General features: G+C 34.5%; 2 protein-coding genes across 2 annotated transcripts; both read left to right on the plus strand.

Moving 5' to 3' along the window:
- The first annotated feature begins 3,232 nt into the window (after window positions 1-3,232).
- On the plus strand, window positions 3,233-10,376 carry LOC137831941 (phytochrome B-2). The gene is made up of 4 exons (XM_068639856.1): window positions 3,233-5,617; window positions 6,360-7,167; window positions 8,693-8,986; window positions 9,517-10,376. The coding sequence occupies exons 1-4, from the start codon at window positions 3,541-3,543 to the stop codon at window positions 9,734-9,736; spliced, it is 3,399 nt and encodes a 1,132-aa protein (XP_068495957.1). The 5' UTR covers window positions 3,233-3,540; the 3' UTR covers window positions 9,737-10,376.
- A 1,914-nt stretch (window positions 10,377-12,290) lies between these two features.
- Window positions 12,291-17,892, plus strand: LOC137831942 (serine/threonine-protein kinase STY8-like). Its single transcript, XM_068639857.1, has 13 exons — window positions 12,291-12,747; window positions 12,866-13,280; window positions 13,357-14,023; window positions 14,311-14,351; window positions 14,537-14,605; window positions 14,995-15,095; window positions 15,219-15,297; window positions 15,586-15,684; window positions 15,810-15,878; window positions 15,983-16,032; window positions 16,147-16,228; window positions 16,592-16,686; window positions 17,295-17,892. Exons 1-13 carry the CDS (start codon window positions 12,479-12,481, stop codon window positions 17,425-17,427), a joined length of 2,169 nt encoding a protein of 722 aa, XP_068495958.1. The 5' UTR covers window positions 12,291-12,478; the 3' UTR covers window positions 17,428-17,892.
- Window positions 17,893-18,938: the final 1,046 nt, after the last annotated feature.

The following is an 18,938-nucleotide window of genomic DNA, read 5'->3' on the forward strand; positions in this document are numbered from 1 at the left end:
CTAGATGATTAACAAGTCGTTGAGTGAGTTGAATTGGTAATTGAGTGAATTTTATTTAATTTTTAAAATGAGCAAAACTGATGATCGAATGCGAATTGTGTTTTTTATAACATGTTTTAAAATGTTTCTTAATGAAAAATTGTCTATATTTGAATGAATTATTATATTTTAACAACATATGACACATACTTGAATATTATCATGTGATCAATTATTAATATTTTTAGTATATGTTTTTATATGACATAATACTTGTGATTTAAATTACATAGGTAAATGAAATGTATGATATTTGATGTCACAATCTAGGATAATATGTGAATAATTGATTGATTAATTTGTGTATTAAGTAGTAAAACTAATATAAAGATATATCATAGTCTTACTAAGTGTATAAATCACATAGATTAAAATCTTGGGTAGTGAAAATATAAAAAAAAGTTTATTGCACACTTGAAACTATAGGAATTCTATATTTGAGATATTTTAAACTTATCTTTAACTCATGTAACTCAATGCTTAAATAGTAAAGATAAAGATGTAAATCTCTTATAAGATTTTGTGATATCTTTTTATTATATAAATTTATACATGTGACTCTTATCAAATTTTATGCTATGTAAATAAATAGATATGAGAAGTGGATTTTAAGTTTAATTTAACCTCGTACCTACCATTTTACACTCATTTTATTATTTTGATTTGTAATGCGTTACTTACGCTTTTGTATTTTTCTTTGTCTTCTTTATTTAAGATATTATGAAAAAATTCATAGTAATTAAAAAATTATTTCACTGAAAATAGGATTATTAAAATGATAATACTAATGTAATTAATATAAACATAATATTGCATTATTAACACGCAAGTATTTTTTTTAACCAATCGAGTTAAACCCTATTAATCGTATGAAATATTGCTAATTATCCATTTTTATATCTCACATACTCTCAGAAGGTATAATCTTAGTACATAAACTAGGAAAATAAATTAGAAGTGACTATAATCAAATTATAAAAACAAAATATGGATTAATCTAATTATAATCTACGAGAATAGCATTTGACTGACACATTTACTCAGAGCTTTTTTCTGGTGAAAACATTTCTATATAAATAATAATATATAGTTCAGATTATTTATTTAATTTTTTTTAATTTATATTTGAATTAGTTTTAACTTATACGAAAATGATTTATTTATTTATTCTTCTAACACGGTTTCTTCTTCTTCGGCGCGATCAACCAGCCGGAGGCTTGCGTGAAACATGTTATAAAACTTATGTCACTATGACTGTGTGAATGTGCAAAGACCAAGGACGTGTGGAAATAAATAAATAAACAATAAAATAAAATAAAATAACACTATTCAGAATTGATTCCTGTGGTTTTGCTGAAATTTCTGTGTAGTTAGTGATTAATTATTTCTAGTTGAAAATTGTAATTTAGTTCGATTACATTATTTTTGTGAAAGCTACTCAACTTTTTTTTTTTAAATTTATATTATTTTATAAATTGTTCAACTCGCACTTCAACTCGCTCTTCTCGTTTTTGTACTACTTCTTCCGGTCTCAGTTGCTCTATCCCGGTTGAATGCTGAATGGGAGTACCTGCAGAAGGCACTCCAATGCTCAAGTCAGCAAAAAGTATTATGCGCTCAGTTGTCAAAGTATATTTAGTAAAGACGTACCTTGTTATTGAAATGTCGCTATTTATATTATTTTGATGATTTACCTTATTGGACTAGATTAGTGGAGTTGATTGATTTTAGAAATGTATTACTTAATTATTAATGGTGATTTAGTTTTGCTGATCTTGATTTAAGCATTAATGGGCTGGATGTGTCGGTCGGCCCACACGGACGTGTTGGGCTCGATCAACTCGGTCATAGAGACCAAGTTATGATATTAACCGTTGTTTAATTAACTATTTAGAATTTCATAAATTTGATTTATTAAATAAATATTTATTACAAAAATTATTTTATTAGAAACATAATTTTTTATTTATTTTTTAATTAAATATTCATAATTAACGTAATTATTATTTGTATCATCATTGCTTACTTACGTGTCTTTGAATTAAAAATAAAAAATTAGATAATTAAATTTTAAATTATTCACAAAATTGAATATTTTTAGATGAAAATTCAAAAAAGTTATATTTTTCAATTAAATTTTTATTATTTAATTTTGTTGTAAAATCAAATGATATGAGAATTTAATTTTCCAGTTTCAACATAACACTACAAAATACTTAAATATCAGGATTAACATCTATAAAAATAATCATTTAAGACACGACAACAAAAAAAGTCACAAAATTAGAATATCATGTCTCCTTTGAAGTTGTTTTTTTTTTCAAACTCATTAACATTGTTGAACTAAATTTGGATGTTGATGTTACTTAGATGATCGAATGTTAGATAAAGAGATTTTATAAATAGTATGTTATTTAAAAACATCAGGCGACAAATTTATATTATTTGTCAACACAAAAGATTTACTCATTTATTATTAAGAATATGTTTTATGATTTGAACGACTCCTATCAACTAACACAAAAAACATAAAATATGAGTGTATATATAAATAATAAAAACTAAACCTATATTTATATGAATAATATTTAATTATGGATTATCATATTAATTAAGCACTATTATGTTCCATTTTAATGTCATTTATGATATTTATTATCATATCAAGTACCCATATGTATGCCTCGTGCTAGGCATAATTTAATTCACAATTTAAAAAATTGTTTTTTATTTTATTTTAACTAATTATCACTTATATTAAATATTCAATACTTTATTATGTATATATAATAAGTAAACATTATTATTTATTTGGATCTGTGGAGAGAGGAATTGTGACGTCATAAAGAAAAGAATTGACGAAGTTTGATTTGATTGAGGCATGGGTTAGTTATCGTAATTTTGTTTTAAAATAGATTTTATTCGGAAAAAAATTGGCAAAGTGTGATCCTCCACCAGTCAGTCTGACTCACTACCCTTCTCAATTATGTTCGCACGACCCAACCTCTGCCACAAGAAATTCCACCATACCAAAAAAAGCAAAAAAATTAGTAAGATTTGTTTATGCATAAAGTAACGTGAAATGTTTGACAATTATATTACTTTGATGAGTTAAAGTGGGTTAAGAAGATAAGAGTAGTGATTAGAGAAGATAAAAGGTATATTAGTGAGATTTAGAGTTTGTGATGGTTTTGGTTTAATATTTAAAGTTAACTTTACGCAGACCACATAGAGACAGGCTATCGAGCAATCGCGTCGCGTGCACGAGAAACGCCAAACAACAAAAGCAGCGTTATTTTGTGAAATTGCTGAAGCTGCCACTGTCACTCTGAGCTTCTTCTTCTCTCTTTTCTTTATTTAATTTAATTTTCACTCTTACTGGTTACATCTTCCTCGTGGTGGCAGTCACTCTCTAGAGTTCCGAGAGTTTCACACAACAAACATAACCTTAAGAGAAAGAGGAAAAAGAGAACAAGTGACAGAGCCAAATTTTCGACTTCAATGGCCTCAGCAAGCGGAGCAGAGAACTCGTCGGTTCCGCCGCAGCAACAAATTCACAATTCGCGAACCAAGCTGAGCCACCAAAACATCGACTCCATGAGCAAAGCCATCGCGCAGTACACGGAGGACGCGCGTCTGCACGCGGTGTTCGAGCAGTCTGGCGAGTCGGGGAGGTCCTTCGACTACTCCCAATCGATTCGCCTCACCCCGGAATCGGTGCCGGAGCAGCAGATAACGGCGTACCTCCTCAAAATCCAGCGCGGAGGCTTCATCCAGCCGTTCGGCTCCATGATCGCCGTCGGCGAGCCCTCCTTCCGCATCCTGGCGTACTCCGAGAACGCGCGCGACATGCTCGGCATTACTCCGCAGTCCGTCCCCTCTATCGACGACAAGCTCGACGCCTTTGCGCTCGGCGCCGACGTCCGTACGCTCTTCACTCAATCCAGCGCTCTCCTCCTCGAAAAGGCCTTCGCCGCGCGCGAAATTAGCCTCATGAACCCTATCTGGATCCATTCCCGAACCTCTGGTAAGCCTTTTTACGGCATACTTCACCGGATTGACGTCGGAATCGTCATCGATTTGGAGCCCGCACGTACGGAGGACCCGGCGCTTTCTATCGCCGGTGCCGTTCAGTCGCAGAAGCTCGCCGTGCGCGCGATTTCGCAGCTGCAGTCTCTCCCCGGTGGTGATGTTAAGCTTCTGTGTGACACTGTTGTTGAGAGTGTTAGGGAATTGACAAGGTACGATAGGGTTATGGTTTATAAGTTTCACGAGGATGAGCATGGGGAGGTTGTTGCTGAGAGTAAGAGGCCTGATTTGGAGCCTTACATTGGTTTGCATTATCCCGCCACTGATATTCCTCAGGCTTCTAGGTTTTTGTTTAGGCAGAATAGGGTTAGGATGATTGTGGATTGTCATGCATCTGCTGTGAGGGTGGTGCAGGATGAGGCTCTTGTGCAGCCTCTCTGTTTGGTTGGGTCCACGCTCAGGGCCCCCCATGGTTGTCATGCTCAGTACATGGCTAACATGGGGTCGATTGCGTCTTTGGTCATGGCTGTTATTATTAATGGAAATGACGAGGAAAGTGTTGGAGGCCGGAGTCCGATGAGGCTTTGGGGGCTTGTTGTTTGCCATCACACTTCTGCTAGATGTATTCCATTTCCCTTGAGGTATGCTTGTGAGTTTCTCATGCAGGCCTTTGGGCTGCAGTTGAACATGGAGCTTCAGTTGGCCGCGCAATCGTTGGAGAAACGGGTTTTGAGGACGCAGACACTGTTGTGTGATATGCTTCTTAGGGATTCGCCTACTGGCATTGTCACTCAGAGTCCTAGTATTATGGACTTGGTGAAGTGTGATGGGGCTGCTCTTTACTACCAAGGGAACTATTATCCGTTGGGTGTGACTCCAACTGAGACTCAGATAAGGGACATTATTGAGTGGTTGTTGGCCTTCCATGGAGATTCGACTGGTTTGAGTACTGATAGTCTTGCTGATGCCGGTTATCCTGGGGCTACCTCGCTCGGGGATGCGGTTTGTGGGATGGCAGTTGCTTATATCACGGAGAAGGATTTCCTTTTCTGGTTCAGGTCGCACACGGGAAAAGAGATCAAGTGGGGTGGTGCAAAGCATCATCCGGAGGACAAGGATGATGGGCAGAGAATGCATCCCCGTTCTTCTTTCAAGGCATTTTTAGAAGTGGTGAAAAGCCGTAGCTTGCCATGGGAGAATGCGGAAATGGATGCAATTCACTCGTTGCAGCTTATTCTTCGTGACTCGTTTAGAGATACTGAGCATAGCAATTCTAAGGCTGTTGTGGATCCCCGTGTGGCAGAACTAGAATTGCAAGGGGTTGATGAACTAAGTTCTGTGGCGAGAGAGATGGTTAGATTGATAGAAACAGCCACCGCTCCTATATTTGCGGTTGATACTGATGGTCACATAAATGGCTGGAATGCAAAGGTTTCAGAATTGACAGGACTTGCTGTTGAGGAGGCTATGGGGAAGTCCTTGGTTCGCGATCTTGTGTTTAAGGAGTCTGAAGAAACTGTGGAAAAGCTTCTTTCTCGTGCTTTAAAAGGTGCTGTTTCTAATACTCTGCCTTTGTGGTCCGTTTATTGGGTATGTTAGATAACTAGGTTGGAGAACCCTGTACCATTTGGGAGAACATGCCAATCTAACCATTTTTGTTTGGCAAAGTTGTATTGTAAACATGATAGCTAGAATTTTAGTGGGTGCTCATATACTTAACGGTATTCAGCAGCACCCCAAAAGTAATAGTTCATATCACCATACTAACTACCTTTTCTTTTCCAAATATTCAAGCACAAACTACCGGTTGTTCTGCACAATTTGCACTTAATGGTTCAGTCATTAGAGTTTCAATAAAAACCGCAACCTAGGTAAGCATAAAATTCAACCGTGTAACAATGCAAAACTTGTTAATGGGAAAAAGAAGAAAATATTCATAGACCAATCCAGTGTGACAGTATCATTCTATTTTAGTTAGCAGTCTGTCACTTAGGATTTAGGATGCTTCGTTTTTTGTAAGGGGCTACTTTGGGATGGTGTAGATTCTGGAATGAAAATCACTTTACTCTGGCTTGATATAAAAAAATTAAGATGTTTTAGAAAATAAAATGTACTCAAATTGCTTTTTCATATTCCTACTTTCCAACTACTGAATGGGGCATAATGTATTTCAATGAGCTTAGAAGTAAACTGTTACCCATTGCTATAAACTACATCTAGTTTGGCTTTAGGAGAAATGAGGTATTGATAATTGGTTGTACAATGACATAACTTGAATTTAATTAGTACAGGTGAAGAGGATAAGAATGTTGAGATAAAAATGAGGACGTTTCGCCCAGAACATCAAAATAAGGCAGTTTTTGTTGTGGTGAATGCTTGCTCCAGCAAGGATTATACAAATAATATAGTTGGAGTGTGCTTTGTTGGTCAGGATGTTACTGGTCAAAAAATTGTGATGGACAAATTTATCAACATACAAGGTGACTACAAGGCTATTGTGCATAGTCCAAATGCTTTGATCCCTCCCATTTTTGCATCAGACGATAACACATGTTGCTTAGAGTGGAACATTGCCATGGAAAAGCTTACAGGTTGGGGTCGTGCGGATGTCATTGGAAAAATGTTGGTGGGAGAGGTTTTTGGTAGTTGCTGTCAGTTGAAGGGTTCAGATTCAATAACAAAGTTTATGATTGTCTTACACAATGCACTTGACGGACAAGATACAGACAAATTTCCTTTTTCATTTCTCGATCGGCATGGAAAGTATATACAAACTTTCCTGACTGCAAATAAGAGAGTTAACATGGACGGTCAGATCATTGGGGCTTTTTGCTTTTTGCAAATTGTGAGTCCTGAGCTTCAACAGGCTCTGAAGGCACAGAGACAACAAGAGAAGACTTCCTTTGCTAGGATGAAAGAGTTAGCTTATATTTGTCAAGGAGTGAAGAATCCTTTAAGTGGCATACGCTTTACCAACTCTCTTTTGGAGGCTACAGGCTTGACCGATGAGCAAAAGCAGTTTCTTGAGACTAGTGCTGCCTGTGAGAAGCAAATGTTAAAGATAATACGCGACGTTGATCTTGAAAGCATTGAGGATGGGTAAGTTTTCTAAGTTATCCTTTAAAACCTTTTGGTTGTCTTGAAAGACAATGTAAAGAGTAACAAATTTTGCTATTTAAATCCAGCATCCCTAATGTGAAAGCTTGCAATGTGATGAATTAGATGCTAACAATCAAAGCTGAATCGTACTGAAATGTGATAGCTTAGTTTTCAGAATCGTACTGAAATGTGATAGCTTAGTTTTCAGAACAAATGGTATTTCGAAACGGGACCAGGAAGCCAAGTTAGTCCTAGTGTTGAGTATTGTTGCTCCACGGTACTGTAACTAAAATGTCTAGAGCCTGTTTGGAGTAAATTTTTTCATACATACTCCTATAAGAGAAAAATAAGAAGAAAAAACAAAATTTATTTCTCTATAAACTAAAACTAAAATTAGCTTATAAGAGAAAAGTAAGATGTTGAAAAAGCTAATAGGAAATCATTTTTATAAATTAGTTCATAATTTTAAATATAGAGAAATTGATTTCATCTTCCCTATATACCCCCATTGAAAGACTCAACAGGATTATGTACTTGGAGAATCTTTTCTGTTTAGAATTATTTGTATAAGAAACAACATAAATGATTAAAAAACAGGTTCAATATTTTTTTGTTCCAAAAAAATAAAAGTTTTAAGTGTGGTGCCTATAATTTTTTTTCTTTCTTTTTCATCTTATTAACTCATTATTATTTTTTATTCCTAACATTCATTTTAAGATGTATATATATATATATATATATATATAACATTCTATTTAAATTCTTTTGATTTTTCATCCTTCCAAATTTAAATCATTAATTTTTATCTCTAACATTCATTTCAAAATATGCAATATTTGTTTTAATAATCTTGAAAGAAAAAAAATTAGAGGTGTCGACATTATATCCCATGCACTAGTGGATACCAAATGAGATGCTCACTTAACATTTTTGTTTAATATAACTTAATAGTATATATTAAAAAACAATGATTTCCTATTTTAGAGAGATAAAAAGTAAAGCATCTTTTATTGTTGGAATGATACTCAAAACTCTTGTATTATTTAAGGAGTAAAATATTAAGTCTTAAAAGTTGTTTTCGAGTTAACTTTGACCACATCTGTGTTTTACCAATATGCTTTGAAGTTTTCCATTTTTGCTTTGATCTGCTAACGTCTTGGAGTTTGTGAGTACCCTGTATTACATGTTCGTCAATGATGTATATCAACTTCATTTGTCTTCTATGACGCTCTACGTAGATTAAGTCAGACAACAAAGCACGTATTTGTTATGTAAACATATACACTACCTTCCCACTAGGATGTTTAAATTTGGGGAATTGGTATCTTTGAATATCAATAATTAGTTCTATCTCCATATACCATACTTTGCCAGTGGGTTGATACTTCCATTTCATGTTTTGCTGTCTTAGTTAGTTTCCTTTAGTGTTCTTACTTGCTTTAATGTCCCTATAAACTTACTGTATTGATTTTGATTTTGTTTAGAGAAAGGTACGATCATGTTTTTGTTTTCCTTTTGGCGTTAGGTCCCTGGAGCTTGAAAAGGGGGAATTCTTGCTTGGAAATGTCATAAATGCAGTTGTTAGCCAAGTAATGTTACTGTTAAGAGAAAGAACTTTACAGTTGATTCGTGATATTCCAGAAGAAATCAAGGCATTGGCTGTTTATGGTGATCAATTGAGGATTCAACAAGTGTTGACTGATTTCTTATTGAATATAGTGCGCTATGCACCATCTCCAGATGGTTGGGTAGAGATTCATGTACATCCAAGAATAAAACAAATCTCGGATGGGCTCACTCTTCTCCATGCTGAATTTAGGTACTGTGGTGTGATCTTAAAGTAATTCTCATTATTTTTGTTTTCAAGTGTTTACGGATGATAATGAACACCTAAAATAAGTGTTTACAGGAGCCTTAGGTTTAGACCTTGTCTCAATCTCAATATGATTACAATAATTGAATATTGTGGCCTTGGTAGATTGATATCTTAGAATCTTAGTTTCCCATCTGAACAAACTAACAATCTGACTAGTAATTTGTGAGTTACTGAAAAGAATAATCCCAATGCTTTTTGACTTCCCTTTGGATCTGTTGTCATTCTACATAATTTGTTGGGAAAGAGATTACGCAGAAGAAGAAAACAATGTTCTTATCCAACAAAAAGAAAGAGAGAGAAAAAAAGGGCAAATGCTTGTTATTAGCTAAATACTTATTGGATGTATACATTTAGCAACTTGTAAATTAGTACTGACCTTGTGGTGCTTTTCCATATATGCAATGTTTACTTGGGTATTATTATTTTCGAGTGGATAGTATTTAATCGACTGTCTGCTATTTTCTTTTGTGAAGAATGGTATGTCCTGGTGAAGGTCTTCCTCCTGAACTGATTCAAGACATGTTCAATAACAGTCGGTGGGTGAGTCAAGAAGGTTTAGGGTTGAGCATGAGCAGAAAGATTCTAAAGGTAATGAACGGAGAAGTCCAGTATATCAGGGAAGCAGAACGGTGCTACTTTTTTGTTCTTCTTGAACTCCCTGTGACGCGGAGAAACTCTAGAAGTGTTAAATAGCTATTCTGTAGCCGTAAGATTAAATTTAAAGCCCTGGCTCTGCCCCCTCATGCTGACCGCTAGATAGTTTGTTGTCATAAGTTATGCTCTCACCTAACAAGGCGACATATGGGACAAGAATTTGAACAAGCTGATTTGTGTAGTTATCCCAAATTGAACTGTTGCAACCTGACAAAACTTGTTCGGTACAGCAAGAGTGGCTTCTTGTTATGTAGCTAAATGTAACCTTAAGTCTTACTGATAAAGTTATGGCAGAGTAGATGAAATGCTGTGTCGCCAATATGCACACCTTCATGATCAAGTGGAGTCTCCTGTGAATTTTTTCAAGCAAATGCTTACATTAGCAGCTGCAGTGAACTCCAATCTATAGTTGGATTGAACTGCATCCATCTTCTGCATTCTCGTCTGTTCTAATAGTAACTGCTTATACCGAATGAGTTTCAAAGTTTGCAAATATGTGTAAAATTATTGTCTCCCACAAGGTTTGCCCTCTATGATGCTGCTTTCCAATTCTCCACTCTTTTTTTCATCATTTCCTGTAAATCCCTTCCCACTCTAATAAAAGCTGGGTTATTTATCCTGTATTTTTGGAAATTTCGTGTAAGCTAGCCTTTCTTTAATAAAAAAGAATTTGCACCTATCTATATCTTTATTGTCTGAATTTTTGTTTCTGTTACTCTTTCCGCGATTTATTTTATTTCTTAAATCATTAGCAGATGAACTAGTCACACCATGAAGAGAAATGTTTTAGAATAATTCCATTCGATGGTTTATAATATATGCAATGTGGCTCAATTTCAATCCAATGATAGATTCGATGGTCAAGTCAACTAAAGTAATTACTATTTCTATACTTAGTTAAATCTTTTGTAATCAATAAGAATTATTAAATCCATAGCTTGTTCAAAGATAATATGGGAAGGAATTCATGGATAACCACATCCCTCAATTAAATATATCTTAAATTCAACAAATCAATAAAGGAAATAAATCTTACAGATAGCTTATAGTAGAATTTTCGTACCCAAATATAACAATCATATTATTATAGGTAAGAAAGTTTGATCTCTGAAGGATGGGTACTCCTAAAACAATATACTTTATCTACACTGAGTATGCATTCGTATCTGATACTCATTGAGTACCAATGGGTACATATTGTGAATACTATCATAAATATTTTACAAAAATCACTTCAATTGGATACATATTAGTACTTTTTAGGTAAATATTGAACTAGTATCTATGTCAAATAAATAAAAAATTACTACCGAAGAAGATCTTGATCAATTTGATTCCTTATAAGAAAGATGTAACTTGAAACTCTTTTACAACTATTATTGTCATTTTATTGTAAGAGAATCTAGAGTGCATATTCTTTTATTCATTCTATGAAATGAAACAGGTTTATTCCTAAAATAACTTAAGATTTAGTTTTTTATATATACAAATATTTGTCCTCTCTAAAAAAGAGAGTAATAGTTATAAAAAGCGTAAAGACAAAATATAGGAAATAGGTGGAGATGAATGAGATCCACATAGTTAAAGGGGTTTAAGTTTTTGAAGTTTGCTAATCTTTCTCTTGATGTGATGTACCACAGAATGTTTTTCCCAGAGATAGTGAGAAAGAGATGATGAAGGTGTGCTTCAATTGCTATACATGTGCAGAGTATCCTTTCTTCCTTTTGTTTAAAGCCACAAGTACAATTAGTGAGATAAGGATGCATTCCGGTGCATTTAATACAAAAATTGAAAATTAAGTTGCATGAAATGTACCATCATTTTTCTCATGCAAAGCAATGTGAATAAATTTTTGTAGGATGAGTTCATTAATCAGAGGGTAATTAAATCTTATATACTAAAAAACAACAAATATTTAGATATTTATTTTAAAAAAAGTATTATTAAATACTTTTCAATTGAAATATAAATCAATCTTTGACCAATTTTTCTTCCATTCTTTTTTAAGTTCGTTTTGTAGTTTCTTAGCACAAATTATTTGACTGATTCATAAATCAGGCCCAGTTTTCAAAATAGAAGTTATTAGAATAAAAAAAAATATTATATAATTTGTACATTAAAGAGAAGTAAGCTGAATATCACCTAAGAATTTTGAATAACTTATTTTGTGGGGGGATTGAGAAAAAAAATTACAAATATAATATGATTTTGAGACTCCATGAAAAAAAAAAAAATCCATAAAGATTCTAACATTAGAACAAAAAACATTGAAAGTTTTTTAATAATACAAGATATTGATTGGAACACGAAAAAGTGTGTCGAAAACTCAAAATGAATTTTACCATGGAGATGAAGTAAAACTTATTTATTTTTTATATAGGTAAATAGTCAGTTAGATAAAGAAATTTTGAAAATTATATATTACGATAAGTGAAAAACAACAAAAGGAAGAGACATGTGTTTATTTATATAAGGTTATTCTTCACTAATGATGAAAAATATTAATTTTCATATAATATAATATGTAATAAATTATTATTAATATTTGAAAGTTTAATTTTTGTAATACATGTGAAGAGATTAATTGGAAGTAGTGGTTATTGATCATGATAATTATCACCGAACACTGCAGCAGATAAAAAGAAGAGGTTGTCGTTTTTGTCTGTTGACCCTTTCTAGTTGCAAACCATTTGTTTATGTGTTCTTCTTTCTCAAACCTTGAGTGTCAAGTTTATCCACCCTTACTTTTTTTGTATCATTCTCATAGTGAGAATTGCTGAAATGGGAACCCCAGAACAAGAAGAAGAAGAAGAAGAGAAGCTTCTCAAAAAGATAGAACTTCTCGAAGAGGGTCACGCTCACCTCAAGCAAGAAATGTCCAACTTCCAGCTGCTTCAAAACCACAGGTCTCATTCTAGGTTTGGTGCTGCTACGTCTAACCAACCCTCTTCTTCTTCTCTGCATCAAAATGGAAACAAGTATCTCAATATCTTGCAGTCAATGGGCCACTCTGTTCATGTTTTGGATCTTCAATGTCGTGTCATGTACTGGTGAGTGCTTATTTTTATACCTCGTCAACTGTTGTCATCTGGGGTGCTTGTTTTTGTAGCATATCTAAAGTAAAAGTTGTTTTTTTATGCGTGGGGTTGTGTGATCATCATTTTGCAGGAACCCTAGTGCTGAAAATCTGTATGGCTATGCGGCAGAAGAGGTTCTTGGGAGGGATGGGATTGAGATGCTGGTGGATCCCAGGGATTTTGGTTTGGCCAATGATGTGTTCAACCATGTCAAAATGGGAGAGAGTTGGAGAGGCCAGTTCCCTGTTAAGAATAAGAAAGGCGATAGGTTCTATGCCGTGGCAACCAATACACCTTTCTATGATGATGATGGAACCATGGTTGGGTTTATTTGCGTCTCCTGTGATTCACGGCCCTTTGTTGAATCCAGAATTCCCTTTCTAGGAGCAGAGAGTGCAGAATCTGTATCGGGTTCCAATGGTCGTAGGAGTAGCATTTCAGATAAACTTGGCATTGACTCTCAGCAGCCACTCCAAGTTGCTCTGGCTTCGAAAATTTCAAATTTGGTTAGTTTTGTGCCTTTTGTGTTTCTGTGTTTGTGTATGGCTTAGCATGTCTTGATGTTTCTAACTGTTACACCAGGCTTCAAAGATGAGTAACAAAGTTAAGTCCAGAATCCGAACAGGAGAAAATAGTGTCAATCGTGAAGGTGGGAGTGGAGAAAGTCGTCATTCCGAGCATAGTTTGTTGGAATGTGCTGTTTCTGACCCGAGAGAAGATGGTAATTCCAGTGGGGCTAGCACTCCCAGAGGAGATGTGCAAAAATCTCCTTTTGGTGCCTTTTCTCATGCTGAAGAGAAATCCCAAGGGAGAACTATGAGAGACTCCGATGATCAGAGTGAAGGAAAACCTATTCACAAGATCATAACTTCTAAGGCTGAAACATGGATTCAAAAGAAAACATTGTCATGGCCTTGGAGAGCAAGTGATCAGGAAGGATCTGAGGCAAGGAATGTTCATGTTGCTTCCCCTTGGTTGCAGGGTGACCAAGAGAATGAGTCGGTTAATCAGAATAATCTTTCTTCTGGGTTGAAGCGAGAAAGCCAGGCAGGCGAAAGCAATGGACCTGTTACTAACGAGGCTTCAGGATCCTGGTTCTCGTTTGTTAATGTTAACAGCACAAGTAGTACCAGCAGCTGTGGCAGTGGCAGTAGTTGTGCTGCCAATAATAAAGTGGATGTTGACTCCGATTGCTTGGATTATGAAATTTTGTGGGAGGACTTGACAGTTGGAGAACAAATTGGACAAGGTGGTCATGTCTTTACTCAAGTGGCATGCTTGAGAAAAATAAGCTTTTTTGTCTTTTTACAATATCCATGCATCAATCGAAAGACATGTGTTTGTTAATAATGCTGATATATCTATGTACAGAATTTCTACTTTTGAAATTTGTTTGCTTCTTTATTAGGCCCGCCACCTGAATTTGATACCCTTACTTACAAAACCCAAATATATAGTAATCAGTGGTTATTGTCCACTGGTTTGCTATATCAGTTTTGAGTGTTTTCTATTTACCTTTCTGTTGTTGGTTTGCAGGTTCTTGTGGAACTGTATATCATGCTCTGTGGTATGGATCGGTATGTTCTTTTCTCTTCCTGTAATTTCTGTTTTAAATTTCATCTTGCTTAACATGTTTATGTTTTTTTGAATACATTACATTAATTGTTATGTTGCAACTCAAATTACTGCCGTTTGAAGTCCTTTTTAAATTGTTAAATTGAAAATTTAGTTATCAGACAAAAGTATATTCATGTTTCTTCAGGATGTTGCTGTCAAGGTTTTCTCAAAGCAAGAATATTCAGATGATATGCTACAGTCCTTCAGACAAGAGGTAATGTCTGGAAGTCTAATTTACTTGTTATGTTGGAAAATGAGAAATAAGCTAAAGTTTATCCATATGAAGCCAGCTTGTGTATAAAGAATGCTATGATCCACCCTTACCTAGGAGAGAAATTTTTTAGATTAGACCATAATAGACTATCTTTGGTGGATTTTACTTTAACGATGTTTACATGATGAGATCATCTTTATTACTCTTGGAAAACCTGATATGCGAGACTTCCTGATTTGAATCACTTGAGGAATAACCCCTCAGCTATGCGGATTGATAATACCGGACTTTCAATCAAATTAATTATAAAATTCCTCAGTTCCAGTGACTAATTGAATGTCCCTTAAAATTCAGTTGTATACCGATTTGACAATGTATTCTATAAGCAGGTGTCTGTCATGAAAAGACTTCGTCATCCAAATATTATTCTCTTTATGGGGGCTGTGACTTCACCTCAACATTTATGCATTGTAACAGAGTTTCTCCCACGGTTTGTCTTGCTCCATCTCTGATTTACTCAGTATCGTGAGCATTCATTCTGATTCAATTTGTTGTCTCATAATGCTGATTTGCGCTGATAATTGTTGCATCAATTTATGTTTTATCTATTCAGGGGAAGCTTATTTCGATTGCTTCAGAGAAACACATCCAAACTAGAGTGGAGACGGAGAGTTCATATGGCCTTAGATATTGTGAGTACTTAAAAGCAGTATTATGGACAACATCTCTTCCTGTGTCGATGTATCTTCTTTGTGTTTAAGTAATTACATCTTATTCTTGTGATGCTGATGTTTGATGAGAAATAACAGCATGTTCACTTTTGTTTCCCTCCATTTTCCCTTTTCAATATTATTAATCATTTCAGACATCTATTCTTGGAGCAATACTAGTAGATTTCGACTTCAACTTCAATTTGTTATCTTAGAAAGGATCTCTATCACTGTGATTGAAGCAATGGTGTATGCTTAATCTTTCTATAGGCACGAGGTGTAAATTATCTCCATCATTGCAACCCCCCTATCATTCATCGAGATTTGAAGTCTTCAAATATTCTAGTTGATAAGAATTGGACTGTGAAGGTTTCGTCACGTATCTTTTTACTTTTTATATGTTGGGTTGTATTCATTCAGTTAGTGCTTAAGGAATTACAGCTTATTTTTATTCTTATTTAGCCAGACTATCTTAACTTTTGTTGGCAAAACAGGTTGGTGATTTTGGACTTTCCCGTCTTAAACATGAAACATATCTCACTACTAAGACAGGAAAAGGCACGGTAGGCTCTCGTTTGTGGTGGTCCCATAGATGTTTGACTTTTGAATTTTTCCCCTTCAGTGTCCAAAGTGTTTCTGATTCTCCACTTTTTATTCTGCTTTGTAGCCTCAATGGATGGCACCAGAAGTTCTTCGTAATGAACTGTCAGACGAGAAGTAAGTGTGCTTTATGCTCTCTATTACCCTCTCTTTTTGTCTTCCTCTCCCCTTCACTCTTTCTTACTTTAATCCCACTTTGAATTGTTTTTTGCTGCTTCATGGAACCATTAGGTCTGATGTTTACAGCTTTGGGGTGATATTGTGGGAACTTACAACTGAAAAGATCCCTTGGGATACTCTCAACCCAATGCAGGTATATTTTTAATGTGTACATCCATGAAAATTTATGAAAGTGAACAGATATAAAAAGTTATGTAATAGTTAAAAACGGCTATTTTCACAGTTGAAACATTTAATGTTGTTAAATTTGTTATTCCACTAATTCTAGTGCTTGTAGATAAACCATTTAGCAGGGTATGCAAATTAGGTTTTTGAATTTTTAATTTCTTCATCATGTCTACACTAATCTAGTTTTTAATTTACAAATAATCTTAGAAGACAACAGTGAGTGACAGCTTTTATCATCATCATTTGCTCCAATGCCTGTTATTATATTTCACTGTCTACTCATGCTCAGTGAGTACATATATGAACAGTTTCACTAGGATTCTTGTAGGTTATTGGAGCTGTAGGGTTTATGAACCATCGACTAGAAATTCCAGAAGATGTTGATCCACAGTGGGCTTGTATAATTGAGAGCTGCTGGCACAGGTGTGCTATTTTTCCACTGTCATACGTATTTTTAATTTTTTCCCCCATTGCTCTAAATATCCATGACAAAATTATCATCAAACGTTCGAAAAAATCAGATTCTATTTCACTATATCATAAATGGAGATCATTTTGTTGTAGAGAATGACTATATGCTAAATATTATGTTTAAAGTCATACACGAGTGAAATGGTCTTTTGCTTAAGGACAGCATTGCAACATTCTATTTCTCCTTATTCTTCTTTATTCGCATGTGTGAGACTTCTCTACTTAGTATCTACATTATGGTTACGGGCTGAAAGCCTCTGGCCATGAATTTTAATTAACGCTCATAACTTGAAGCTGTTGCATATGTTGTACAAGGGTTTTTTACTCTAAACAAAAGAGTTAAAAGGGTTTTTTGCCTTCGTTTGGTTGACAAGGATTTTCAAAACAACATTTTGCTAATTTCTTTTTAATGGGTTCTTATTAAATAGTCTACTTCATTTGTTAGAGTTTTCATGTTAGACATTAGTGGTTATCAGTTATGCTTCGTTGTGTTTGAAGCGAAGTGTGGTGCAATTATCAACTCTCACATGCTAACTTTTTACTTTGTTCATTACCACCAGTGATCCAGTTTGCCGACCAACATTCCAGGAACTGGTGGAAAGGCTTAGAGAACTGCATAGACAGTATGCAATTCAATTCCAGGCAGCTCGATCTGCCGAGGAAGGCACTCAAAAGGAGTTCTCTAGCAAATAGCCACAATCTTTGAGCTTGTTTCTTCTTCATCTCTAACAAGCTGGTGCATAAGGAATTTTTGGCATATGCAATACAAAACATTCCTGATGAGTAAACCTGTTGGTACAAATACCTGGTTTTGGAGTCTGGCAGCGTTGTTGGTTCATCAGTTTTTGTCCAGTTATCACCATACAAGTAGGAAAATGGTTACCAAACTATTTTTAGTCATTTGATATTTCTTTGATGGCACCATAGAATCTTAAACTTGCTAGTAATGGTTTATATGCTTGAAGTCTTGTGGATAGGTTTGTATTTTATATGGAAAATGTTTGTACTGCATATAGTTGTATAGAATGTTTGGGAGAAAGAAAAATATAAATCAATGTAGGAAGCAGGGAAATGAGAGAAAATAGTGGAAAGAGAGAATTTTAGAAATTATTGTGTATCAGAATTTATTGATTACATAAACTATTTATAGTTTAGAGATATCAGAATCTGCTAGACCTATAACAGCTGAACACTTAAGAGAGGACTGAAGGCAGCAGACTCAATAAAAGTTAGAATGCAATATCAATCTATTTAACATGAGACCCAATTCGATTGATAGATTACACAATATATTTCATAATGTTTGACTGCAATTTTCATCTTCCAAGAAAACGACCAACTTCATATTCTTCAAACGTTAATTTGTCCATTCAGCCACTTTGGTGAAAAATAAGAATACATACCGGTCTGACTATACAATTGTATACGAATGAATATGCAAACTGTTCAAATGTTAGATTAAAGTCACTCATCTGTTACATGAGTTTGTATACTATCAAATATGTAGAAATGAAATTTTACCGAGTATAATTGCTACGACGACTAATATAAAAAAAAATATGATGCATGATTTATATATGAATAATAATATTAAAATTTATAATTTGAGTGTATTTAAATTATAAATTTAATCAATCTCCAATATATATTAGCCTTGGCATTATTCTGTCCTATGGCCAAGTCTGTTTTACGAGTGGAAATGTGACGCGACGAATAAAATCACGTGAAGAGGATAACAAAGGAGACACATCCAACTTTCTCAACCAATTTATAGAATGTCTCAACCCCTTTTGTTTCTTATGCCAAATACCATTACGAATCAATTTGTAATTTTAAAGATCGGCAGAAAAATCTAATCTTTGAATAGAGAATTATTTTTATGATGAAAATTAATTAAAAAATATGCTGCATAAATTTTCACTGTAAGAAATCTGTACTATTACATTACTGATTGATGCATTGGCCTTTAGTTAATTTACAACGCCTATTAAATGAATATGGTTTGAAGCTTTATCACACATAAAGTGGAAGTGGTTACAAACAAAAAAATGGGGATGGCAATAACTCCGAAGACATTATTATGGCGTATGGCCAATGAAAGGAAAGGCACCATAGAGTGGGGGGGCCTTGGCATTGTAAGGACCCGGTAACATAATTTATCGGAATCTTATTGAATAAGCAAAAAGTCACCAAAGATTGTGGAC

Source organism: Phaseolus vulgaris, chromosome 6 (genome assembly GCF_000499845.2).
Source record: "Phaseolus vulgaris cultivar G19833 chromosome 6, P. vulgaris v2.0, whole genome shotgun sequence".
Classification (NCBI taxonomy): Eukaryota; Viridiplantae; Streptophyta; class Magnoliopsida; order Fabales; family Fabaceae; genus Phaseolus; species Phaseolus vulgaris.

Coding starts and splice junctions, on each gene's coding strand:
- LOC137831941 (XM_068639856.1), top strand. CDS start 3,541: ATGGCCTCAGCAAGCGGAGCAGAGAACTCGTCGGTTCCGCCGCAGCAA. Junction 5,618..6,359: donor TCTTTCTCGTGCTTTAAAAG/GTGCTGTTTCTA, acceptor TAATTAGTACAG/GTGAAGAGGATAAGAATGTT. Junction 8,987..9,516: donor CTTCTCCATGCTGAATTTAG/GTACTGTGGTGT, acceptor TCTTTTGTGAAG/AATGGTATGTCCTGGTGAAG.
- LOC137831942 (XM_068639857.1), top strand. CDS start 12,479: ATGGGAACCCCAGAACAAGAAGAAGAAGAAGAAGAGAAGCTTCTCAAA. Junction 14,606..14,994: donor TACAGTCCTTCAGACAAGAG/GTAATGTCTGGA, acceptor TTCTATAAGCAG/GTGTCTGTCATGAAAAGACT. Junction 15,879..15,982: donor CTAAGACAGGAAAAGGCACG/GTAGGCTCTCGT, acceptor TCTGCTTTGTAG/CCTCAATGGATGGCACCAGA.